Source organism: Oryx dammah, unplaced genomic scaffold (genome assembly GCF_014754425.2).
Source record: "Oryx dammah isolate SB20612 unplaced genomic scaffold, SCBI_Odam_1.1 HiC_scaffold_2, whole genome shotgun sequence".
NCBI lineage: Eukaryota > Metazoa > Chordata > Mammalia > Artiodactyla > Bovidae > Oryx > Oryx dammah.
In genome coordinates this window covers 58427241-58454857 of record NW_024070186.1, presented here as the reverse complement: position 1 = coordinate 58454857, position 27617 = coordinate 58427241, and the positions used below count along the sequence as shown (strand labels likewise).

General features: G+C 38.9%; 1 protein-coding gene across 1 annotated transcript in view; it reads right to left on the bottom strand.

Annotated features, from left to right (window-relative positions):
* Positions 1-27617, bottom strand: part of LOC120881676 (EGF-like and EMI domain-containing protein 1) — a 142324-nt gene that overhangs the window by 56501 nt on the left and 58206 nt on the right. Inside the window, exon 4 of the mRNA XM_040265347.1 lies at positions 6319-6441. Coding sequence (XP_040121281.1) covers positions 6319-6441 — 123 coding nt within the window. The remainder of the gene's footprint in view (positions 1-6318; positions 6442-27617) is intronic.

The window sequence follows — 27617 nt, the reverse complement described above, 5'->3', positions numbered from 1 at the left end:
ACGACACCTAACTTCTGTTTATTTAGAATTAAAATATGACCTCTGATTCTACTATGTTTCACATATCAACACACAGAAATACCTTTGGTTTACAGCCTCCAGGTAACCTTACTTCTTCCTTTCCCCCAACTCATTTTGTGAGAACAAAAAGGAACCATTGAACAAAAACAGCTCCTGACCATTTCCAGCAAGTGGAAATAAAGAATTTTTGTACTGAAGACTAAAATAATTAAAATGTTGTTTATCTGAGGTTTCTCTGTGCAGACACCAGTGATTCCATTTGCTTATGTGTGAGTACACATGTTAATAAACCCATGCGCTGAAAGCATGAAAGAGAGGTAAGAGAACTATGCAAGCATTAAAACTTTCAATCATTTAATTATTTCACCCCTCTGAGAAGGCTAATTTCAACAAATATAGCAGAAGAAGGACATGATTATGAATGGAGATTTGAGCTGAGCATTTTTAACAAGGTTGTTACAAAAAAAATAGAAAGACAAAGACTTTGTGAGGTACAACAAATTATAGACAAAATCTTACAAGTTACTTTAAATGCAAATTACACAGCTAAATACAAAAATTTGGGGTAATTAAATTATTTTTGTATCTAGCCCCTGGCTCCTAAAAAATATCCACTGGTGATAAAAGGAGTTTAGTCTACATTATCTGTACTTATTTTTAGTCATATCTACTAAAGTCTGCCTGTCAACAATGAGAAAATCTGCAAAGCTATCAAATATAATGTATTTTTTTGTCCAGGGTCCAAAAGCTAGAAATACTGCAAGTTTGAATTTTTTCCCCAACAAGCAAATCCATCTGAGTAAAGTCCTTATATTTTTTTACATTTTGTTATGATAATAGCCTGGAGAAGGAAACGGCAACCCACTCCAGTATTTTTGCTTAGAGAACTTGTGGACAGAGGAGTCTGGTGGGCTGCCAACTATGGGGTCGCTCAGAGTCAGACATGATTGAAGCGACTTACCATGCATGCATTGGAGAAGGAAATGGAAACCCACTCCAGTATTCTTGCCTGGAGAATCCCAAGGACAGAGGAGCCTGGTGGGCTCTCTGGGTGTGTGTCTATGGGGTCACACAGAGTCGGACACAACTGAAGCGACTTAGCAGCAGCAGCATGATAATAGCTAACATTTAGACTTTTGTCTAAAGATAGAATTAAACGGAGATAGACTAGAGAAGGGGGAATAAGGGAGAAAAGAGAAGTACATTAGTCTGCTTGGGCTTCTGTAAAAAAATACCCCAGCCTGGGTGGCCTAATTAATTTTCTCACAGTTTTGGAGGCTGGAAAGTTCAAGGTCAAGGTTCTAGTATGGTTTGGTTTCTGGTAAGTGCTCTCTTCCTGGCTTCAGATGTCTGCTCTTCAGCCAGATCCTGGTATGGTGGGGAGCCCAATCTCTCTGATATCTCTTCTTAGTCAAGCACCAATCCCATCATGAGACCTTCCACATGCATGAGCTCATCTAAACCTAATTATTTCCCAAAGGCTCTACCTCCAAACACCATCAGGCTGAAAACTTGGGGCTTTAAAACATGCATTTGAGGGACATAGTTCAGTCCATAGTGGTGAAAGAAGATAATCAAAAGTCAGAATGAGGTAACAAGAATGTAAGTAGAGAGAAGCAGCAGTCAAAGGTGAAAATTGTGCTGTCAAGAAGTCAAGAGGAAGATTTAGAAAAATGAGTGGTTAACAGTGTCAGAGGCCATTGAAAAAGGCATGGAAAAGACTTCTGTGAAAGCTGATAATTAGAAGGTCATTAGTGTCTTTCATTTGGTCTGAAGCCCAACTGCACACATATAAAACTATGTGGTATAATGTGTCATTCAGGCAACATTAAATTATATGGTATTAGAAGAAAAAGAAGGAATGCTTTTGGCTGGGGTCACCTGAGAAGGCTTAACAGGACAATTGACCTTTAACATGGAACTTGGTAAGTAGAGTTCTGACAGGTGGAGACTTGGGGGTTAGAGTCTAGGTTGAGTAAGGTAAGGTGTGGAAGCGGGAAAGGACATAACTTATTTGCAGAACTGAGCGTAGTCTAGTTTATTGCAGCATATGAATGAAATATAAGAGAGAAATGATAAATTTGTACTTACAGGGTGATAATATAAGGTGGATTTCTTTCATCAATAACTGTCATGAAAATACATTATTTTAACCCTGAGTTCCACTAAAATAGAATGTAAGAATTTCATTCCATAGTACTTTTATGGTTTTTCTTAGTCTTTAAAAATATTTACCAGAAATTATTATAAAGCATTTGATAAAAAGTGAAGTTAGCCAGATTTTTTTGAAAATTAATTTCCTTTGTTTTCAGAGTAAAATTTACTTGATTTCTTTGGATCTCTGATCTTTTATCTCTAAGGTAGACTAGGCTGGATTAGTCCTTGAATTCCTCCAAAATAAGATTCTATGACATAGAAAACAGTATTTTCCAAAAAGGACCAGAATATAATTATTTTTTTAAGAACATTTAAGTTAAACTGGATATAATTTTCTCATTTTATATTTTTATTAAACTGGATATAAAATTCCACAGAATCCAGTGGATTTTAACAAATACAGGTTAACAGATGATTTGTAATAAGTTAGTAATTTGGGGAACTCCATAAAATTAAATACTTTGGAGATGCAGTAACTTTGTCATTTTGTCCAATTTCTACACTTATCACATGAGGAATACAGGATGAAGGGAGATTAAGTGACTTGCTAAAGGACACACGACAACTTGGAGTCCACTGTGCCACTGTTTCTAGTCCATAGATGAGAGTCAATGGTGGACTTACATGAATATTACTGTTTTTCAGGTGGTTGCTAAATCTAGTTTCTATTTTTTAAGCTGTTGGTTTCCAAGTAAAGGGAAATTTAAAAGTATATGAATTATTTGGTAATAGCTGTGTTAAGGTAGAATACTGATAGCAAAGCAAATCTGGATGCAAATACTGATAGCAAAGCCAAAGTTTTATTTTGACTTTCCTATGCTGGGTCTGGACCCTTCATCAACCAGGTATAACTGTGCTGCCCAAGGTCACAGACCTAGACTTCTGGTCCAGAATTCCATTATAAAGGAAGTTATAAGGAGAAGCGGTCATTGACAAGCTTTGCCTCACATTGACAGAGTTGTGTGACTGTATCATTATATAACAGTATCATGGAATCCTCCTACATATACACCTTTTAAAGAAGCACCATCTTAAGGCAAAAGTATATGGGAGATATTCTGAAGGATTATAGATGTCTTTAAAAATCTGATGAAAATAATAAGCCCTTACCACCAGAAAAATGACATGCACTCCAAAAATTTGCAAACAAATTCAGGTACTCAAACTGAGGGTCACTGAGGCGAAGATTCCAGTTTTACTGGAATCATATTTTATCAGCAGTCCAGGCAGTACTACATAGGGAGCCAAGTGGCCTATACACTGTAGCTGGATATTATGGACCCCTTCTCTTAACACCACTTTATATAACTCTATCTGGCAGAGGCTGACCAGTAACTGCTGGCCATATGTCACCACAAGTGCACAGTCCTTGGAGACAGCATGTTTTCTTGAAATGAAGTCATCTTAAACTCTGTAAGGGTTTGGAGTACAAGAAGTTTGCTGTAGCTGTAATTAAGAGAAAGTGCAAAAAACACCAGAGGCTCAAAAATTCACACTAACCTAAGCCTCTCTGACTGATGGGCAGAATGGGGCAAAAGAAGAGAAAGAAGGTAGGGAGGAGGGAAGAAATGACACCTAATTTCAAGACTCTAAGTAATGGAGTCATAAAATTCTATAACTTCACCTTCTCATCTGTGACTCCGCCACAGGTCATGATTAATTTCTGTCTATACAATGTCCTGGTAAGCATCAGCTTCCATTCTCAGTTTCCTGCCAGGTAAAAAAATCCCAAAGGGGATGTGAGCCAGTTTGATTTTCTTGTGTTTTAAAATATTTGACCCTTCCTACAATATTACTCAAAATAGGAACCAATGTAAGACTCAGTTCTCTATAGAACATTCTTTCTTTCAAAACAAATAAGCAAACAAACAGTTCTTATCCTCCAGCTCACAGAATGAGTATTTAACTACAAACTGCTTAAATTCTTCTTGAGTTCATTTTAACAAGACTGCTGTAGTTGTGTCAACTGAGATTTTTAGGACCACTCTTTGAAACCAAAATTTCAATATACTCATAGGAGAGAGACATGAAAATTTCCATAAAGGTCACTTCCTGGGCTCTCAATCCAGTCCTTCTGTAGAATGATATCCAACGGGTGAAAAGCTTCAAAATGATGCAATCATGAAATCCATACTTCTTGTTAACTTAGTTTCTAATTTGTACACTGCATTGAAATTCTGCATAAAAGAGGATCAGTCTGTGTCACTTCAGTCACATCAAACTCTGTGTGACCCCAGGGACTGTAGCCCATCAGCTCCTCTGTCCGTGGAATTCTCTAGGCAAGAATACTGGAGTGGGTTGCCTTCCTCCAGAGATGAGGACTACCCTCTTGCCATGGTATTCATGTATTTATACAATAGAAATTGGCTTTTAAGGAATAGAAACAGAAAAGATAAACCATAATATTCTTATCCAAGTCTACTTTTGACCTGATTTCACTGGAACAAAAATTGAAAACTTCCAGAGCAATGATGGTGAGGAACAAGGAAAGAGCTTAATAATTTTATTAAGAAAAAGATAATAAATACCCACTCCAGGGTTCTTGCCTGGAGAATCCTAGGGACGGGGGTGCCTGGTGGGCTGCCGTCTATGGGGTCACACAGAGTCAGACACGACTGAAGCGACTTAGCAGCAGCAGCAGATAATAACTGCTAGAGTTTAGAAAATTAATTACACCTGAAAAAGTACTTTAGTTGGGTACTAGAGTGTTCATTTTGCTTTATTGCAAAAATCAGATATCATAGATGTATATAATGCATTACTTTGCAAAATATTTTTATATAAGACACAAAAACTCACCAAGTCAACCTTTACCAATAAATGCCACATCTGCTTGTACTGGTAATCCTGTTCCAAAACATTCTGTGCCTGAGAGAAGTTAGAGCGGCAGTTAAAAGATGCAATAGCCGACGTCCTTACAGGTTGGGGCTGGAGATGGAGATGGGAAAGGGATTCCTATTACAACAAGCAGTCAAGTTGCAAAAAGAGAAGGGAGTAGTTCAGGGACTAACTAAACCCTGTCCCACTAGGGTGCTTGCTGTAGACACAGTTATCACGATACTGAGTTCCCTGGCTACTATGATATGGCTTCTATCTGCATGTTCACTCAACTTTGGAAAAGTCTTTTTTTGCTCCCCATACCTCTATTCTCTCTTAACAAAATCAGATCTATGACTAGGATATCTTTACCTGTTTCCTCTGGCTTTCTCTCATTTCCTATAAGATATGTCACAAAAAAGAGAGAGTATATACAATGAAGTTAAGCAAAACTGGCTGTTTTCTCTGAAATGTCATAATTATAGAATATCCATAAAATGCTAATAATTTTGAGTAAATGGGCAAGCTAACAAGCCCTATACCAATTAAACCAGGAATTAAATGTTATTGTATAACATGTTACTCTTTCAATGTAATAGATATTTTTTAAAGGGACCTGGAGATGAAATCAAAATGCTCTTGCTCATCATTCAGTGAAAAAACATTTATAAATCATACAGGAAGCACTGTGTTTTAAAAGTTATTTTTTTTCCTGTGTACAAAGTCATTTTAGCAAATTTATAAAATTCAAAAACATACCAGGACTTAATAATTCTACCACCCCAAACTGATATCTAAGAACATTCTAATACACAATAAGTATATAGTAACCTCAGATTTAATATGTGTAGTTTTAACTTTTCTTGAGCAACTATAAGCTCCTTGGTGTATAATCTGTTATAATTTTTGCTATTATAATCACAAGTCCAATTCTGAATCTGGTTTGAAATGAGTGAGCATTGCAGCTAGTGACTGTTATAGCCTCCTCTCTTCATTGAAAGTCTGTGCTGAACTGGTATATAAACAACAACTAGCAAATTTATACTTTACTACATGTGGCAGAAAAGATGCCCTATGGAAATAGCCACATGTTTGGAAATCTGAGTTTTGCTTGTGAATGTTAATTTCTCTATTTCCTTCCCCATCTTTTTAGTCTTTTAATAGCAAGATATCTTTTCTTTTTATTCTAAGAGAGAATTGTACTTGAACACTGTCAGCTTCTATAGGTATTTTTATAATAGAAAGACCTTTTCTTTCTGCCCCTACAAGAGCAGGTCGATTTTCATTGAAAACGACTTCAAGCTGGTTCTAATATTTACCCACTTATGCAGGTGCGTTCATCAGCATGGAGTCTGTATCCTGTATCACATTCACAGTGGAAGGTGCCCAGAGTGTTAATACAGCGCTGCTGGCAGCCTCCATTCTCCACCACCCATTCATCGACATCTAGAGGGGGAAGACAGATGGCCAGGATTACAATGTCATTCCAATGTCAGCTTCATAGAAGTGGTACAATATTTGTTTGATACACAGTATGTGTTTTATTGCGCAAAGGCACCGTCTCTGTTGCCACAAATCTTTGCCTGTTTGATCCATTTTACTCCACAGTATAAACAAGAAAATGTAGACAGAAACTTTATTGAGCTTTTTAAAGCCTAGCCACGATAAGCATAGGGACTGTTTCACAATTTTCTATTCTTCACATCCTGATTAATTAGACAGATCCGAGATATAGATATGTCCTTAGGGAAGGAAACCTGGAGGGGAGAATTACAATGAGCTACTTACTCTATCTGGAGCAGCACAGGCAAGTAGATAAACACGTATTATTGGTCTGATGCTGCTGAAAAAAGTCAGTAATAAAGTTAAGACCTTGACTCTCCTTCTTATGTGCTACGGTGGACATTAGGGCAGAGTGAGATAAATTCATATAAAACCATGGTTTGGAGTTCTTAAAAACACATCAATACATTTGCTCCATTGACTTAGCTTCTTCTTTATCACTCAAGGTTTCATTTTCTGAAATACTTAGTATGCTTATGCATGAAGTGATATTAATTTAGAATAAATAGAAACAGGTCAAGACTCATGGTCACCGATGTATTTGGATCAGTCAGATTCATGATAAATGAAGATAGTGTTTGTCTTCCTTTGGAAAGGAACATCGATTTCTCTCTCAGAACCTATATTTTCTTGTATCCTATACAGTCAGTACTTACATATCTAAAATCACGAGAAGACAACCACAAACATAGGCCAAGTTTTTCAGATAATCAGTGAAATAAGATCTTCTAAATTTTCTTGTTTGGAGAATCTATTTTGTGACGTGTTAAAGTAAACATCAGGCAGCGGTCAAGATTGAGTATGTGTGTGTCTAATGCAGATAACGTCCCTGAGTCCCCTGCCCCCAGTTCCATTCCAGCAAAGAATGTGGAGTATGAATACGCTTCACTAAAATATGTAATCATAATAGATAATTAGCTTTACATTGAGTGAGACTTAATTCCACAGGGCAAGACCTTTATTCAAGACATCAATATTGGGAACGAATACTATTGCAGTGTCTTATCATAGGACCTTGAAATCCTAATGGATATTTTGTACTGTGGTAAAAATTAGGGCATTTGTACTGAGGAAAGAAAAAGAATTTCCTTCTGCTTGCCATTTTATATGAAAAGAAAAATGTAAATCATAAAATGAGTCCCACATTTAAAAATTACCAGTTTACTGTATTTTCCTTCTAAAATTAGCTATGCTGGATTAATTTCTGATATTTTTTAAAGGAATCTTATTTTAGAGATAAGAACTATGGACTTTTCATAGTATTAGAATTTTTATTAAATTTTGAGTCTGTGATCATCAAAACACTAAGTTTTCCCATATAAACCAATATCAAATCAGAATTCTCCATTTGTTACTCATACTTTGTGCAGGGCTTTAATATTTATGCTAGCTAAATTTTTATTCTTTCTAGCTTTAGGGAATTATTCCACAAGGTTGAGATATAATTTTGAATCTTAGTTCGGTCAGCCGCTGAATTAGATCTCCTTCCCAGGTCTTTGATTTTAAACATACAAATAAAACTCTTAATTCTCAAGAATGTTACGTTTTTCCAATATAATGATCAACACTTCAGCACTTGCAATCATCAAAAATTTTCATAATATATCATATATATATAGATAAATAGATTTATATAGATATAGATGCATATGTGTGTATGTGTGTGTGCTCAGTAGTATCCAGCTTTTTGAGACTTCATGGGTTGTAGCCTGCCAGGCTCCTCTGTCCATGGGATTCTCCAAGCAAGAAAACTGAAGCCAGTTGCTATTTCCTTCTCCACATACATAAGCATTATAAATTAAAATATCTTAAAAAGTGGGCACAGACAAAATGATGACTGCTGAGGGAAGGAAGACATGTAGATTGGGTGGGGTACAGGATAAGTGTGTTGGACAAGAAAGTTTATCCACATTTTATATGTTCTTTTTTTTTTTTTTCCCACAAGAAAGGTGTTAAGGTATTACGTGCAAATTAAAAAGGAATTTTAAAGAAAGAAGCATAATAAGACCACCTTCCTTCCTGCTCAAGCTTCAGTAATTTTCTGACAAAAGAAACCAAGTAAGTGTACAGTTAAAAAAAAAAAAAAAAAAACCCACTGGGCTCACTCCAAAGATTAGAGTGGACATTGATTTTAAGGATGAGTTCTCTTTTACTATGTTTTAGTGTGTTCATATTTTGAATCTGCCCCCAGAACTGTAATTAAAGTGCCATAATATATTAAAATATACATAACACTCAAAGAAAAGCAAATCAAACTTCCTCTGGACATTGGGTCAGAGAGCCTTGGGAAAAATATCTTAGTGTCAAAGCTTATTAGCCTGTCAACCTTGCCTCTTTGAGACTCAGGTTTCTCATCTGTAAGATGGAAGAACAATGACTACCATAAGTTTGAATAGGAAAAAGGAGTCCAGAATGACGGTGGCTAAAAAAACAAGGAAGGGAAAAGCCTGTGAAAATAGAACAAAGGAAGGTCCGAGGACTGGAGTGAGGATCTCAGGTAGAACAAACAGCATTCCTGGCTAGCCCAATTTACATACGGCAGGCCCGGGGGAGGAAAAAACATATAAAAAGAGGAGCCAAAGGGCCAAGGGTCTCTCTCTCTCTCTCTCTCTCTCTCTCTCTCTCCCCCACGCACATGCTCATTCTCTCTCTCTCTCCTCTTCGCATCTTTTGGGTCAACATGTCCTCAAGCCTCAAGGATGTATTTTTTTTTAAATTTTCTAAATAAAACTGATCTGTCCAAGAACTATAACACAGACTGTCTGAGAGCCGTGACGCACCGAGGGCTCTAACATTCGTCACTTCAAATTTTTGTTGTGACGAGACAGAACCGAAGCGATTACACTCCCCTGACACTATGGTTTATGTTTTTCTTTCTTATTCATATATATGATTTTGGAATAGATTACTCATACTTGAGACTGTATGTAGGAATCAGTCAATTGTATTCCACTAACTTGAACCAACAAGACAAAACCATAAAGTGAAGGACTTCCCTGATGGTCCAGTGGCTAAGACTCTCTGTTCTCCATGCAGGAGCCCAGAGAACTAGAACCCACATGCCACAGATGAGAGTTCACATGCTCCAACTAAAGATCCCACATGCTCCAGTGAAGACTGAAGATCCCTTGTGCAACAACTAAGAACTGGCACAGATAAATATTTTTAAGAATCCATAAAATGAGAGCACATGATAGAGGTCCTGAGCAGCATGGGAATTCAGGGAAGGGAAAAGGCATTTGGGTGGCAGTGATAAGGGGATGCTTGAGATATAAACTGAGAATTGAGTTCATGGAGAAAAGGATGAGCAATACCTGAAGGATTCCATGGACAGAGGAGCCTCACAGGCTACAGTCCATGGAATTGCAAAGAGTTGGACATGACTGAGAGATTGAGCATGCACACACAATCCAAAGGTGCAGCTGTTTAAACATGCTGCTGCTGCTGCTGCTAAGTTGCTTCAGTCATGTTTGACTCTGTGCGACCCCATAGATGGCAGCCCAACAGGCTCCCCAATCCCTGGGATTCTCCAGGCAAGAAAACTGGAGTGGGTTGCCAACATACAGTGTCTGAGATTTAGTATTCAGACTTGTCAGGTTGGAGAAGAAGGTTGGCAAAAGAAAGTAAAGTAAAAAAACAAATCTAAAATCTTCTTTTAATTAATTGAGATAGCAACATGTTCCTTTTCTTGATTTGCAATACAATACACTTGTGGGCAGGTGGAGATATAATAGGCTGTGTTCACACAGTAGCTAAGCAACCTTATTAAAAGTTAAAAAAATCAATCATTTATAAAGTGGTACCAAATGCAGAGTAATTGGTTTGACTTTCTTCCTTTTTGTCCTTTCAGAATACACTGAATTTACAGATTGCTTGGGCATTGTGTGACCTACAGTTTGCAAATCTGGCAGGGCATTAGAATAATCTGGTGAGCATTTAGAATTATCCATGCCTTGGTCTTGCCTTTAAAAAATCTAATTTAACTGGTCCGGGGTAAGACTTGAGAGTCAAACATCTTGAATAAAATCAGCTATAAGGATATATTGTACAACACAGGGAATATAACCTATATTTCATAATAACTATACATGGAGTATTATCTTTGAAAATTGTGAATATTAATATCTGTAACTTACAAAATATTGCATATTAACTAAACTTCAGTATAAAAGATTATAAACAATAGACTACAGCAAGTGTTTAATAAAAGTTACTTATCATTAAAAAAAAAAAGCACCTTTAGTGATTCTTATGTGGAGCCTGAGTTGAGACCCCCTAATGTTGTTTCTACTTTAGTTGCCTAGTGATCTTGTTAGAATGCAAAAAGCCAAGGGGCTGGATTTTAACATTTCTAATAGATCCAAGTCTATTCTAAAGCTGCTGGTCTGGGGACCATACTCTGAGTAATGAGTCTGCGGACAGTCCTCTGTTCAACTGTAAATGTCATATGGATCATAGATGTCATGATTTGACTCAGCTTCTCAGCTGCTTGACTAAAGCATACCAACTCAGTTTAAATAGACACATCAACACTCTGACCAAGTGTGTATATACACCTACACAAATGTATACATATATATTGTTGTTTAGTTGCTAAGTCGTGTCTGACTTTTTGTGACCCCATAAACTGTAGCCTGCCAGGCTCCTCTGTCCATGGGATTCTCCAAGCAAGAATATGGAGTAGGTTGCCATTTCCTCCTCTAGGGAATCTTCCTTACCCAGGGATTGAACCCATGTCTCTTGCATCCCCTGCATTGCACACAGATTCTTGAACACTGAGCCACCAGGGAAGCCTTATGTACATACACACATACATTAAATTATATGCTAAAATTATCTGAAAATAAACCACTAATATTTCCCACAATATTCTCTCAGTAATAGCTGATAGCTTTAAGACAACTTTAGCATTATCTGTTATGAGGAATGACTTTCTTCTGTAAAACATGAGGGATATTTTAGTTCTTTTCTGATGAAGTACCTCTGATATAGAATAAAACTGTGTTAAATTGCCAAGATATTAGACACTCATGCTGAAGCTGTCACAAGTGATTTTCTTTTCTATCAAGATTCTGCCCAACAGAGTTAAAAACTAGAAATGTCAATATTACATTAAAATGTTATTATCAAGTATACTTCATGTGAAGAAATCATTTCTCCAAAATTTCTCTCAGTTATATCTTCATGTTAGATGCTTACAGAAAGCCCTGCCCTTAGAATTGGAGCTCCAGGACACTGCTGGGAATAATGATAAAATGATTAGAATTTTTTCAGCATTATCACTGAGATATGGACCAAGGATGATGATTTTTATACTGCAAAAAATGTCAAAAAGAATCAACTATGTCGGCTATTTTTCCTTTTTAGTGTTCTTTTTCTTAATACTTCTGCTGTATTTATCCCCCAAATTATTTCCCCAGATGGTCACAGAATATAATAGCTTAAAATAATTCACATCATTATCCAATGTATTTTGCACATAAAAGCCCCCTGAAACAACAATGATCCATTTTTTTCCTAAACAATTCAGGATTATTTCATATTGTTTTTTTAGAGTGTGCAGCCAGAGTAAGATAAATTATTCTTCCATTTGCTTTTTAACTGACTGTTCTCAGGAATCTTTTGATTGGAAATAAGTGTTCCTGGGTTGCTTTATATTAAAGATTGCATTATAGAAGTGTTGAGTGTGGAGGGAATATTAAAGGATGTGTTGAAGACTCCACTAGATTTTACATGTGGCTTTATTTTTACTCTGTTTTACTATTCTACTTTTGCTCTGATATGCAATACTGCTGACTTTTCACTTGTATTTTAATTCTATAATTCCTAATCGAATGAACTCCTTAAGGTCAAGGATCCTGTTATATTAAGCATATTCTGGCATAGAATTTATACTCCATAAATGATAAGTGAATGAATAAATGTGTGGTTTGAGAGCCCTCCACATCATTTAGTCTTCGTATTCACTCTTATTCATTAATGGATTTTCTTAGGAATGGGTTCTGTTCCACCTACCTTCTCTTCACCCTTGTAATAGACTATTGGTTTGTTTTTGACCCTTCACAAGTTTCTTTAAAAAAATCAAGGCACAGAATAATTTTTGTTTGCAAAGAACAAACTTAAACTGTGTCTATAGTGAATATTCACTGCTTGACTGCTTAGGATTCATCCATTTTTCTTCTTCACTAATACTCAATAGCTATGAGGTTTTCCTTTGAGGAAGTTTATCCCTGTGATTTTAGAGAAACCATGTAGATTACATGGGACTGAGGAATAACATTCCTCTCTCAAATCTGAGGTGGATTTTTCTTGGCATAAATTTCCCTCCATCTGTCACAGTGATTGGACCAGGTACTGTCTTCATTAGCATATGACTGTCTCAGGAATGAATGAATTCCTTGAGATGTGATCCAGTCACCACGAAGCTCAACATATAGCTCCGGAACCTGAAACATAGAGACCCTGTTGCTCTAGAAATTGTAATGTGTGTATATGAGCCATTTTACAGTAGCCAGTTTGCTCCCATGAATGAAGCTACACTAAAGACAAAGCCAACAATCAGAAAAGAACTGAAGGATAGGAGTGAGTTGGAGTCCTGATTGAACTGTGCCTGAAGCCTTCCCACCTCTGGCCTTCTCAGTTGAGTGATTTAATACCCTCCCTTTTATTGTTTAGGCATTTTAAATCACATGATCCTATTGCTTGTAAAATAAGTCATCCTAACTGATGCATGCATACTATAAAGTGGGTTTGCAGGAGGAAGTCACCAAATACAACCCAAACTAAGCACACACTTTCCAAAAAGATTTATTTTCCTCCAGTCAGTGAAATGTTTTAATCTATGTTTTGTCAAAGATTGGGAAAAGTGATGTAGTTCTTTCTCTTAACATTACTGGAGCAATTATACTCAAGATTCTAATGAATTTGGGGATTTATCACAATTTTGGTTCAATTTTATTACAAATATTAAGAGTTTATCAAACTGCCTGTGCAAAGCTGTATTATATCTGATAGTGCCTACGAGGTTGAAGGTGCCATCTTGCATGATTTCCGCACAATTGCTCTGAGAGATTTTTCTGATTTGGTCTGTTGAGAATAAGGATTAATGCAAAAAAAAAGAGAGAGAGATTATGCTAAAGATGTGGCTAGGGCTTGATTATTGAGGATTTTTTGGCCATACTAAGGAATCAGGGGTCTACTTTATAGACCATGGACACCAGCAGGGCAAAGGATAGGTAAGTGGGAGACTGAAGGCAGGGAGATCAAGGAACAACAATTGCCAAAATCCAGCTGAATGATGATGAAGACTTGATCTAAGCTAGTAGCAGTGGAAACAGAGAAACATGGGCAGATATAAAAGAGAAGAGAAAATAAAAATGATTTGTTTATTAGCGTGGCAACCCACTCCAGTATTCTTGCCTGGAGAATCCTGCGGACAGAGGAACCTGGCAGGCTACAGTGCACGGTGTTGCAAAGAGTTAAACACAACTGAAGCGACTTAGCATGCATGCATGATGAAGAACAAAGGCTCAAGGTGAAGTGACTTGAACAACTGGATGGATATTTGTGGCACTTACCACATTCATTAAAATAGCACAGAAGGAGGAACACTTGATACTAAAAGAATATAGCTGCTGAATCATATGTGTGATTATTTGTTTTATATCTGTGTTCCCTGTCCAAGAATAATTCAGTGAGAGTAGGAATTCTGCTGGTTTTACTCACAATACCTATCTCAGTGTTTGGCACATGAAGATGTTATAAAAATACCTGTTAAAAAACTAAATGAAAAGGCACAGAATATCAAGCATCTCCATATAGATAGTAACTCAGAGCACAAGAGTAGGGATAATATCAATAAGCAAAAGTATGTAGATAAAGAAGATAAAAGAGGTTAATAGAGAACTCTGAGAAGTATCAACATTTAGGATAGAACACACAAATCTAACCAGAGGGCCATCCAGAGAAGTAGGAGGAAAACTGAGAAAGTCTGGCATCATGGAAGCCGAGGGAGAGCGAGTTTCAAGAAGGAAAATGTGGACAACACAGGGATTTCAAATAGGAACTGGGAAGTGCCCACTGGATTTAACAACAAGAATTTCACTGATGAAACTGATGAGGATGAGGATATCAATAAAAATAACCCACCTGACAATTACTGAACACGAACAATGTACCAGGCCCTGCTCTAAACCATCCACATTAGCACATTTAATACTCAAGACAGCCCTAAGAAATAAATACTAATATTACTCCTACCTACAGAGGAGGAAGCTGAGACTTAGAAGGCTGTTTTAATAGAGTACTAGATCGATCCCAGGTTGCACTGTGTTGGGTTGAAGAAAAAGTGGGAGACAAAGAAAGGGAGACAGAAAGTTAAGACACATATTGCAATAATTTTGACTATTAAGAAAGGGAGGCTGTATTTGGACTGGAGAGCATAGTAGAGGGAGAGAGTTTTTAAGGTGGACCAGATTTGCAATAGTTTAAATATTGATGAGAAGGGACCAATGGAGAGGGCTGACTTGAAGATATGAGAGGGATTTCTCAAATTATTGAGAATCTCAAATCATATTAGTGCAGTCCACGAGAAAGTATATTCTGGGAGAAGTAATCCACCCTGTGCACTGAACATCCTTACATATTTTATGTCAGATCGCTCTTTACCCAAGCCATTTTTCAAGGCTCTGTTTGCACAGAGAGACAAGCTAACATATCCCCTGAGAAAACAAAGTGGCTTGTTTCTGCTAACTCTAAAAGTGGTGGATTCCCCAAGCTCAGTGTTTCCCTTGTTTAATGCAACCAGTTGATGTGTAGGCATCTATAATGAGCCCTTTGTGTCACTGCTACGGGATCTGGGGGGACATGGGGAATTGACACAGACATAGAAAGCTCTGGCTACTGGCTATGCCAGGAGTAATAAAGCCCTTTGTTTCTGACCCTGGAGCTTCATGTCTTGTGTCACCATCTATGAAACAGTTACAGCCTAACTGGTTAGTATATAGAGGGTATTCTAGAATATGAGACCCTGCACACTTTGTAATAGTACACAGAAACGAAATCACACACACAAAATCACCTGTTACTCTGGGTTACAGTGAGCATGTCCATCTGAGCAGCTACAGAGATGTTACTGTTTTTTCCCTGTTTCTTCTTATGTCTTTTGATTGCTTGTAGTCTTGAAATGATCAGTAAAGCACAGTACAGGAAAGATCCCTTATCTTCCTGGGCCTGATTTGATAAGCTGATCCTTTGTGTTTGCTCAGGAAGGAAGAAGGAAAAGATGTCATGCATGTGGGCCTGCATGAGATTTTATTGAGCAGTGAGACCACAAATACCTAATCCAGGGAACCAACAATTTTACTATATTGTTAGCTCCTTGAGGACAGAGATGGTATATGTTTTGCTTATTGCTATATTTCTAGTACTTAAGGAAATGTTTGTCATATAGTATGCACAATAAATATTTGCTGAAAAGGAGGGGAAAAAACCGGGCTTCCCTTGTGGTCCAGTGGTTAAGATTCTATGCTTCCACTGCAGGGGGCACTGGTTCAATCCCTGGTCAGGAAACTAAGATTCCACAGATGAAAGTGAATAAATGAACAGATAAATGATGGGTAGATAAAACTGCAAAGGGAGAAGGCTCAGGAAAGAGACTGAGAAAGGGGAATCAAAAAGGTGGAAAGGAACAGACAGTGTGGAATCCTGGTACTCAAGGAGGAATGTCTTTTTAAAAGGGAATGAACAACAAAATCAATGCTGGTGAAAATCAAATCAATGAGGACTGAAAACAATCTGGTAGATTGGTAAATTATAAAGTCTTTCTGCCACATAGTAGAATGTGGGTAGCAAGTTAGCCTTTGGGGATGACTATTTTTTACAAAAGGTTTTTCAGAGTCCAGAATAATCTATTCTTTCTTCTTATTGAAACCAGACCTTCCAAGGCCAGGCTTTCTTGGATCTATTGTATTGTTGCTTCATCTATAACAAAACCAATAGCATCCCTGAAGACCACAGTGTGACAAGGCTCTGGTATATAGTGATACAATATTGTTATCACAGTTTCTCTGTGAGGGGCTGCAAACAATGAAAATAAAGCATGTACACAGAGCCTACTGAAAACATGAACTCAACATACACTTAATGATATGCAAAATCATTTCCATACTTTATAATGTCAAGCACAAATGGCAAAGATAGGTGAGTGAGCCAGTAAAACTGAGCTAAACAAAAATTCATCTATCAATAGTTCATTTTGCGTAGTTACTTTTCTCTATAACCATTTCAACCCACGGTCCAAATACATTGATTCTCTTCCAGTTTTCAAGAAAGAGCCAAACTCACTATAGGCTGAGAGCTAAGGATATTATTTCCAGAAATGGTTAAGGCATTCATTCTGGGCACTCAGTTAGAAAAAACAGAAACATTTAGCCAAACTCCAGATTCACTTTCTATAATGAAAGGTATCATCCTCTGAGAGATTTTTATCTTTTGGACAGTGACTGGTTCAGCTTCTCCTTTTTTCCTTGGAGGTCTAACATAACTCTAGTATTTAGACACTACTTCAGTTCAGTTCAGTCGCTCAGTTGTGCCCGACTCTTTGCGACCCCATGAATCGCAGCATGCCAGGCCTCCCTGTCCATCACCAACTCCCGGAGTTCACCCAAACTCTTGTGCATAGAGTCGGTGATGCCATCCAGCCATCTCATCCTCTGTTGTCCCCTTCTCCTTCTGCCCCCAATTCCTCCCAACATCAAGGTCTTTTCCAATGAGTCAGTTCTTCACATGAGGTGGCCAGAGTATTGGAGTTTCAGCCTCGGCATCAGTTCTTCCAATGAGCACCCAGGAATGGTCTCCTTTAGGATGGACCGGTTGAATCTCCTTGCAGTCCAAGGGACTCTCAAGAGTCTTCTTCAACACCACAGTTCAAAAGCATCAATTCTTCAGCGCTCAGCTTTCTTCACAGTCCAACTCTCACATCCATACGTGACCACTGGAAAAACCATAGCCTTGACTAGACGGACCTTTGTTGGCAAAGTAATATCTCTGCTTTTAGAACTAACACCTAAACAAGATGTCCTTTTCATTATAGAGGGTTGGAATGCAAAAGTAGGAAGTCAAGAAACACCTGGAGTAACAGGCAAATTTAGCCTTGGAGTACAAAATGAAGCTGGGCAAAGGCTAATAGAGTTTTGCCAAGAGAATGCTCTGGTCATAGCAAACACCCTCTTCCAACAACACAAGAGAAGACTCTACACATGGACATCACCAGACGGTCAACACTGAAATCAGATTGATTATATTCTTTGCAGCCAAAGATGGAGAAGCTCTATACAGTCAGCAAAAACAAGACTGGGCGCTGCCTGTGGCTCAGATCATGAACTCATTATTGCCAAATGCAGACTTAAACTGAAGGAAGTGGGGAAAACCACTAGACCATTCAGGTATGACCTAAATCAAATCCCTTATGATTAAACAGTGGAAGTGAGAAATAGATTTAAGGGACTAGATCTGATAGATAGAGTGCCTGATGAACTATGGACAGAGGTTCATGACCTTGTGCAGGAGACAGGGATCAAAACCATCCCCATGGAAAAGAAATGCAAAAAAGCAAAATGGCTGTCTTAGGAGTCCTTACAAATAGCTGTGAACAGAAGGGAAGCAAAAAGTGAAGGAGAAAAGAAAGATGTTCCCATCTGAATGCAGAGTTCCAAAGAATCGCAAGGAGAGATAAGAAAGCCTTCCTCAGTGATCAGTGCAAAGAAATAGAGGAAAACAACAGAATGGGAAAGATTAGAGATCTCTTCAAGAAAATTAGAGATACCAAGGGAACATTTCATGCAAAGATGGGCTCGATAAAGGACAGAAATGTTATGGACCTAACAGAAGCAGAAGATATTAAGAAGGTGCTACTTAATGTTTCCTAAATAAATGGTGAATGGAGACACATCTAGAGAGTTAGAAGAGGGGCCGTGGGAGAAAGGAGGACTAATGCAGGGCTTGGAAATCAAAGGTGGGTAATGAAAAATGGCTGCCTGCCTGCCTGCTTGATCGAGATAACTGGGTTGGTCTAGAAATTGTTCAAAGACCTTGGAATATCTAACTCTAAGGGTTAGATATGGAGAGTGGGGGCACTTGGCTCTGGATACTGTAGAAATCACTGCTTGAGAAGTGCATCTTTTCCTAAGTATTGAGATACAGGACAGAATACACCCTGGGGTTCCATTAATGGAGTATTGATTGACTGAATGATCAACTGATAGATATAGAGAGAAATGATAGATGGGGAGCCTTTTCTCTCCCAGTAACTATATGAGTGAATGGGAAAACTTTTATGGGCAAGTGAATGTGAGGCTGGATTCTCCTCCTAGAGTGGATTTTGATTAGCTTTATCTTCACATATCAGATTCAAGGAAAGAGTAAGATCTCTTAATGGCAGTGAGTGAAGGAGACAAAAGTTGAGGCAGCCAGCAGAGAAACTAGGAGAGTGCCTGCCTTGGGGCCTTAAAAACCTCTAGATCCCAGGGCAAGCTAATAGAGTGGAAAGAGGATTCAGAAGCTGGGAATTGAGACTCAGAAAATGAGCTCACCTCTGTCCCTTCCATACATCTGATTAACCCTATCCCCTTTTAGTCGACTTCATCTCTAAACCCCAACCCCAAGAGTCAAACTAGCTAAAGGGAAATGGCTATGTTATAATATACAGAAACCTCATGATCCATGAATGGGAGTCTGATAGAAACTGTGTCAAGTTGATATTATGACTTTGGAGGGTTCTAGTCATGATTTTAGTCAACAAGAATCCAAAATGCAATTTCAAAAATGACACAATGATCTCTCTTCATTTTCAAGGCAAACCATTCAGTATCACAGTAATCCAAGTCTATGCCCCAGCCAGTAATGCAGAAGAAGCTGAAGTTGACCATTTCTATGAAGACCTACAAGACCTTCTAGAACTAACATCCAAAAAAGAAGTCTTTTTCATTATAGGGTACTGGAATGCAAAAGTAGAAAGTCAAGAAACACCTGGAGTAACAGGCAAATTTGGCCTTGGAGTACAGAATGAAGCTGGGCAAAGGCTAATAGAGTTCTGCCAAGAGACTGCACTGGTCATAGCAAACACCCTCTTCCAACAACACAAGAGAAGACTCTACACATGGACATCACCAGATGGTCAACACTGAAATCAGATTGATTATATTCTTTGCAGCCAAAGATGGAGAAGCCCTATACAGTCAGCAAAAACAAGACTGGGAGCTGCCTGTGGCTCAGATCATGAACTCATTATTGCCAAATGCAGACTTAAACTGAAGGAAGTGGGGAAAACCACTAGACCATTCAGGTATGACCTAAATCAAATCCCTCATGAATATACAGTGGAAGTGAGAAATAGATTTAAGGGACTAGATCTGATAGATAGAGTGCCTGATGAACTATGGACGGAGGTTCATGACATTATGCAGGAGACAGGCATCAAAACCATCCCCATGGAAAAGAAATGCAAAAAAGCAAAATGGCTGTCTTAGGAGTCACAAATAGCTGTGAAAAGAAGGGAAGCAAAAAGCAAAGGAGAAAAGAAAGATGTTCCCATCTGAATGCAGAGTTCCAAAGAATAACAAGGAGAGATAAGAAAGCCTTCCTCAGCGATCAGTGCAAAGAAATAGAGGAAAACAATAGAATGGGAAAGATTAGAGATCTCTTCAAGAAAATTAGAGATACCAAGGGAACATTTCATGCAAAGATGGGCTCGATAAAGGATAGAAATTGTATGGACCTAACAGAAGAAGAAGACATTAAAAAGAGGTGGAAAGAATACACAGAAGAACTGTACAAAAAAGAGCTTCATGACCCAGATTATCACGATGGTGTGATCACTAACCTAGAGCCAGACATCCTGGAATGTGAAGTCAAGTGGGCCTTAGGAAGCATCACTAGCAACAAAGCTAGTGGAGGTGATGGAATTCCAGTTGAGCTATTTCAAATCCTGAAAGATGATGCTCTGAAAGTGCTGCACTCAATATGTCAGCAAATTTGGAAAACTCAGCAGTGGCCACAGGACTGGAAAAGGGCAGTTTGCATTCCAATCCCAAAGAAAGGCAATGCCAAAGAATGCTCAAACTACTGCACAATTGTACTCATCTCACATGCTAGTAAAGTAACGCTCAAAATTCTCCAAGCCAGGCTTCAGCAATACGTGAACTGTGAACTTCCAGATGTTCAAGCTGGTTTTAGAAAAGGCAGAGGAACCAGAAATCAAATTGCCAACATCTGCTGGATCATGGAAAAAGCAAGAGAGTTCCAGAAAAACATCTATTTCTGCTTTATTGACTATGCCAAAGCCTTTGACTGTGTGGATCACAATAAACTGTGGAAAATTCTGAAAGAGATCGGAAACCACACCATTTGACCTGCCTCTTGAGAAACCTGTATGCAGGTCAGGAAGCAACAGTTAGAACTGGGCATGGAACAATAGACTGGTTCCAAATAGGAAAAGGAGTACCTCAAGGCTGTATATTGTCACCCTGCTTATTTAACTTCTATGCAGAGAATATCATGAGAAATGCTGGGCTGAATGAAGCACAACCTGGAATCAAGATTGCCGGGAGAAATATCAATAACCTCAGATATGCAGATGACACCCCCTTTATGGCAGAAAGTGAAGAGGAACTAAAAAGCCTCTTGATGAAAGTGAAAGAGGAGAGTGAAAAAATTGGCGTAAAGTTCAACCTTCAAAAAGCTAAGATCATTGCATCTGGTCCCATTACTTCATGGCAAATAGATGGGGAAACACTGGAAACAGTGGGTGACTTTATCTTTTGAGGCTACAAAATCACTGCCAATGGTGATTGCAGTCATGAAATTAAAAGATGCTTATTCCTTGGAAGGAAAGTTATGACCAACCTAAATAGCATATTAAAAACCAGAGACGTTAGTTTACCAAAAAAGGTCTGTCTAGTCAAGGCTATCATTTTTCCAGTGGTCATGTATGGATGTGAGAGTTGGACTGTGAAGAAAGCTGAGCGTCAAAGAATTTATGCCTTTGAACTGTGGTGATGGAGAAGACTCTTGAGAGTCCCTTGGACTGCAAAGGGATCCAACCAGTCCATCCTAAAGGAGATCAGTCCTGGGTGTTCATTGGAAGGACTGACATTGAAGCTGAAACTCCAGTATTTTGGCCACCTGATGTGAAGAGTTGACTCTTTGGAAAAAACTCTGATACTGGGAAAGATTGAGGGTAGGAGAAGAAGAGGACGACAGAGGATGAGATGGTTCGATGGCATCACCAACTCAATGGACATGGGTTTAGGTGGACTCTGAGAGTTCGTGATGGACAGGGAGGCCTGGCGTGCTGCTGTTCATGGGGTCGCAAAGAGTCGGATATGACTGAGCAACAGATCTGAACTGAACTGAGTCATGATTTTATCTAAATGCAACTTTTTTCTCTTTTCTTCCCCCTGATTACAGAGCTTCTTTCTTGTGGACTGGGGTAACATGAAGGCTGTTGGCACCCATCTGTCCCATGACCACCATCAAACTACAGGACTGGCATAGGACCCCAGCTGGGACAACCTGAGAATTCCATCTTCTGAGCCACATGGTTGGGCTTCCCATTGGCTCAGTAGTAAAGAATCTGCCTCCCAAGCAAGAGATGGAGGTTCATTCCCTAGGTTGGGAAGATTCCCTCGAGAATGCAATGGCAGCCCACTCCAGTATTTTTGCCTGGGAAATCCTGTGGACAGAGGAGCCTGGCAGGCTACAGGCCATGGGTTCACAAAGAGTCACAAATGACTTGAGGACAAAATAACAGCAGCAGCAGCTACATGGTTAGATTAAGAAAGGGCATGTAACCCAGATGAAATAGTCACCAGCGACTTTTGCACAGGCAACAGAGGAAGGAAGCACTACTTTTTCTATATGATGCTTGAGTTTCTCTTTATATTACAAAATCTTGAGTTAACGTTATATTTTCATGAATGTAAATTGTGTGCCACTTCTGTTACCTTTAATTCTTTTCTAGGAAATTTTTTGAATTAAATTGCTAGAAATAAATTATTTACCTAATTGTAGAATTCAAAAGAACATTAAAAGATAAACAAGTCCCAACTCTTATACCATCAGTTCAGCTCATTTCAGTCGCTCAGTCATGTTCGACTCTTTGCGACCCCATGAATTGCAGCACGCCAGGCCTGCCTGTCCATCACAAACTCCTGGAGTTCACTCAGACTCACATCCATCAAGTCGGTGATGCCATCCAGCCATCTCATCCTCGGTCGTCCCCTTCTCCTCTGGCCCTCAATCCCTCCCAGCATCAGAGTCTTTTCCAATGAGTCAACTCTTCACATGAGGTTGCCAAAGTACTGGAGCTTCAGCTTTAGCATCATTCCTTCCAAAGAAATCCCAGGACTGATCTCCTTTAGGATGGACTGGTTGTATCTCTTTGCAGTCCAAGGGACTCTCAAGAGTCTTCTCCAACGCCACACTTCAAAAGCATCAATTCTTTGGCGCTCAGCCTTCTTCACAGTCCAACTCTCACATCCATACATGACCACTGGAAAAACCATAGCCTTGACTAGACGGACCTTAGTCGGCAAAGTAATGTCTCTGCTTTTGAATATGCTATCTAGTTGGTCATAACTAGGAGTCCCTTCAACATTTTTAACAAATGGCCATTCATACTCCGATTACGAAGTTTCAACTGCAGAGAACACACTGTTTTATCTTTTGTATTACCTCCTACTCTTCCTTTCTTCCCCTCCCTTTTGTCCTCTTGTATTTATGTAAGGTTGTGTGTCTGTGTGTGTTAGTTGCTCGGTTGTGTCTGACTCTTTGTTACCTCATGGACTATAATTCTCCAGCTCCTGTGTCTATGGAATTCTCCAGGCCAGAAACTGGAGTAGGCTGCCATTCCCTTTCCCAGGGGGTTTTCCCAACCCAAGGATTGAACCCATGTCTCCTGCATGACAGGCAGTTTCTTTACCATTTAAGCCACCAGGGAAGCCCTTATGTAACATTACCACATACAAAATATTTGGAAGATAAAAATCAATAATTATGTATTTTTTCCATCACAGTTATTTTAAAACAAAAAATTATAAACATAATTGTACAAATAAAATAATGTGACATTTTGCTACTTTACTTTTAGTAAAACTGGTCCCCTTCTTTAATTTGCACTACATTGAGAATAAACATTTTATGTTTGTTTGTAGATTATTATTCTTTTGGAAAAATATGTATTTGTGTTCTACACCCATTATTAAATTACATTCTCTGGTTCTTTCTCTGTACCTTTTCTTTTCTGATGTTTACCTAAACACGTACCATTTATCATAAAGTATTACACACTAAAAATAGAATATTTTTTTCCAATTTTTTTCTCCTTTGCCAACAGCTTTCAACCAAATTTCCAAGAAAGATCAATTTAATTTAAAGTGCACCTCCTATCCAGGATTTAAGCATTTAATTAGAAATCCATTAAAATAATTGTATTCCCTCTTAATGTAGTCACTTAACCTGTAGTTAAAAGTGATTTCTATTATTATAAAATAGGTCATATATAATCTGATGTTATATTGCTTAAATTTATCTCAGAAACATTTGCACTTGTAAATTAAGTAAAAATGTGCTGGATTCAAAGCCTGAAGTTCCTATTCACAAAAATTGGTGATGATATTTAAATGTCTCAACTGGAACAAACAACATTCCCTTCTTTCATATTTTTCAGTTCAGTTCAGTTGCTCAGTCGTGTCCGACTCTTTGAGACCCCATGAATCACAGCACGCCAGGCCTCCCTGTCCATCACTAACTCCCAGAGTTCACTCAGACTCATGTCCATCCAGTCGGTGATGACATTCAGCCATCTCATCCTCTGTCGTCCCCTTCTTCTCCTGCCCCCAATCCATCCAGCATCAGGGTCTTTTCCAGTGAGTCAACTCTTCGCATGAGGTGGCCAAAGTATTGGAGTTTCAGCTTCAGCATCAGTCTTTCCAATAAACACCCAGGACTGATCTCCTTTAGAATGGTCTGGTTGGATCTCCTTGCAGTCCAAGGGACTCTCAAGAGTCTTCTTCAACACCACAGTTCAAAAGCATCAATTCTTTGGCACTCAGCTTTCTTCACAGTCCAACTCTCACATTCATACATGACCACAGGAAAAACCATAGCCTTGACTAGACGGACCTTTGTTGGCAAAGTAATGTCTCTGGTTTTTAATATGCTATCTAGGTTGGTCATAACTTTCCTTCCAAGAAGTAAGCGTCTTTTCATTTCATGGCTGCAGTCACCATTTCTTTCTTTAATCAAATCCAAATAAACTGGAACTGGGAAAGTATAATTTAGCGATTTTCCTCCTTAAAATTAAAAATCATCTGAAAAGATTTCTTTCCTGCAGAATTTATTTCTTAGGGAATACTTACTGATAACTTAAAAAAATTATCTATCTATTTTTGGTTGTTCTGGGTCTTCCTTGCTATGTGCAAGCTTTCTCTAGAAGCAAGCAAGGGCTACTCTTTGTTATGGTTATCGGGTTTCTCACTGTGGTGCCTTCTCTAGTTGTGCAGCACAGGCTCTAGAGTGAAGGCTCAAGTAGTTGTGGTACATGGAATTAGCTGCCCAGCAGCATGTGGAATCTTCCTGGACCAGGGATCAAACCTGTGTCCCCTACATCAGCAGGTAGATTCGTAACCACTGAACCACCAGGGATGTCCTACTGATGAATTAATATATTGTGAGCAAATTTCAATGAGTAAAATTAAACATAAAGATAAACTCAACATTCAGAAAACTAAGATCATGGCGTCTGATCCCATCACTTTATGGCAAATAGATGAGGAAACAATGGAAACAGTGACAGACTTTACTTTGGGGGGCTCCAAAATTACGGCAGATGGTGACTGCAGCCATGTAATTAAAAGGTGCTTGTTCCCTGGAAGAAAAGTTATGACCAATCTAGACAGCATATTAAAAAGCAGAGACATTACTTTGCCAACAAATGTCCATATAGTCAAAGCTATGGTTTTTCCAGTACTCATGTATGGTTGTGAGAGTTGGACTATAAAGAGAGCTGAGTGCCAAAGAATTGATGCTTTTGAACTGTGGCACTGGAGAAGAGTCTTGAGAGTCCCTTGGACTGCAAGGAGATCCAACCAGTCCATCCTAAGGAAATCGGTCCTGAATATTCATTGGAAGGACTGATGCTGAAGCTGAAACTCCAATACTTTGGCCACTTGATGCGAAGAACTGACTCATTGGAAAAGACCCTGATGCTGGGGAAGATGGAAGGTGGGAGGTGAAGGTGACGACAGAGGATGGGATGGTTGGATGGCATCACAGACTCAATGGACATGAGTTTGTGTAAGCTCTGGGAGTTGGTGACGGAAAAGGAAGTCTGGTGTGCTGCAGTCCATGGGGTCATAGAGTTGGACATGACTGCATGACTGAATTGAAACTGAAAACATAAAGAAAACATTTTGTGGCCCATAGTTTGTCTTTATCTAGACCAAAGCTTTTAATCTTTATACTTTTTGAATGTTTCAGCACCCTAGGACCTAGATTATTTCCCACTCTGACGCCAAACTTTCATTTACTTTTTGATATATTCCTAGTGACTCTTTCCCTCTCCTTTCTCTGTGACTCCAGGCCCTCATCTAGCAATTCCTCATTCCCTAGAGAGTTCCATACTCCTCTCCACCCAGCCAGGATCTCACGCTGTCCCCAATGGCTCTCCAGAATCCTTTCCCAGATCTCATCCCATACCTACTATGCCAGTTCTGAATGACAACCACTGTCCAGGAGGGACCAACTTATCCATCAGGCACAGTGCCTAGAACCTATAATACTTTCTGATGACCACATAAATTTTTTACTAGTGCAACCTTTTAGGTTGAAAAAATATTTTAATGTAGAATATTTATATCATTGCAATCATAAAATATACATTTTTCTAAGACTGAAAGGGTTCATTAAGAGAAAAATGCCTTAGGTCCACGAAAATCATAATATGGCTCTATCATCATCTATTTACTCTGCTTTTCCTCCAAAGACAACAACCAAGGACAGCATTGATGAAGGAACTCTCACAAACAATTTGGCTTATGCTGATGCTTCATTGAATTTGACAGTGAGAATTCTAAGCTTTTAATATGACACACACACAGGCACTTGTGCACGCACACACACAGGCATGTGACAGCTGTAATGGCAAAGGGTGTTGGGCTCAGAAGGGTCCAGTATCTAGGGTTTAATGTTCTGTGTTCACCATCTGGAAATATCTAATATTATTAATGTTGGTGTTTGTGTTTTGCAAGTGAAGGCATGTGGGACAATAAGGCAGGATCCAGGGACCTGGAACCTCAACTCATGTCTTTTCATCTTCTATGAACTCGCTTTCTCTTTGGAATGCTTCTACCAGGCTGCCCTTTCCCCCGCCATACCCAGTGACCAGTGCTACTCTCTGCTCCCCTCTCCACTCAGTAAAGACCTGACCATGGGTTGGGAGAGGGTTAAATGTTTGGTGAACAGTTTCCATGACACTTTGGTGAGTTTTAGCAGCAGCTGGTCACAGTTCAGGATGACAGATACAGAGCACACCTGGAGGGTGACTTTGCAGGGTTGAGCCTCCCACTTAGCTCTGATCCAATACTGAACACGTCCAAGCATAGACATGGGGTTTGCCCATCCACATTTGGTAGGGTTGTAAGCAAGTAGGAAGGGGAGATTGGTTTCCTGGCCCCCAGCCAGGGCACTGTGTGAGTTCCCAGGTGCACACACGCTGAGCTACACAGGACAACAATAGGCCTGTGTGAATATCTGCCATTTCCCCGAGTATCTGCATTTCCCCAACTATCTCGTGCCCAGAAGCACAACAGTAAATAAAAACATCCTAATAGGATGAGACACTATTTTTTAAAAAATAAAAGCCTTACATTTCAGGGCCTATAATATTTCTTCTTACTTTTTGAACAAAAACTACACATTCTCATTTTTGCTCTGGACACTGACTTATGTAGGTCACCCTGCACACATTTCTCAGGTTCCAAGAGCTGCACTTTTTTGATCTT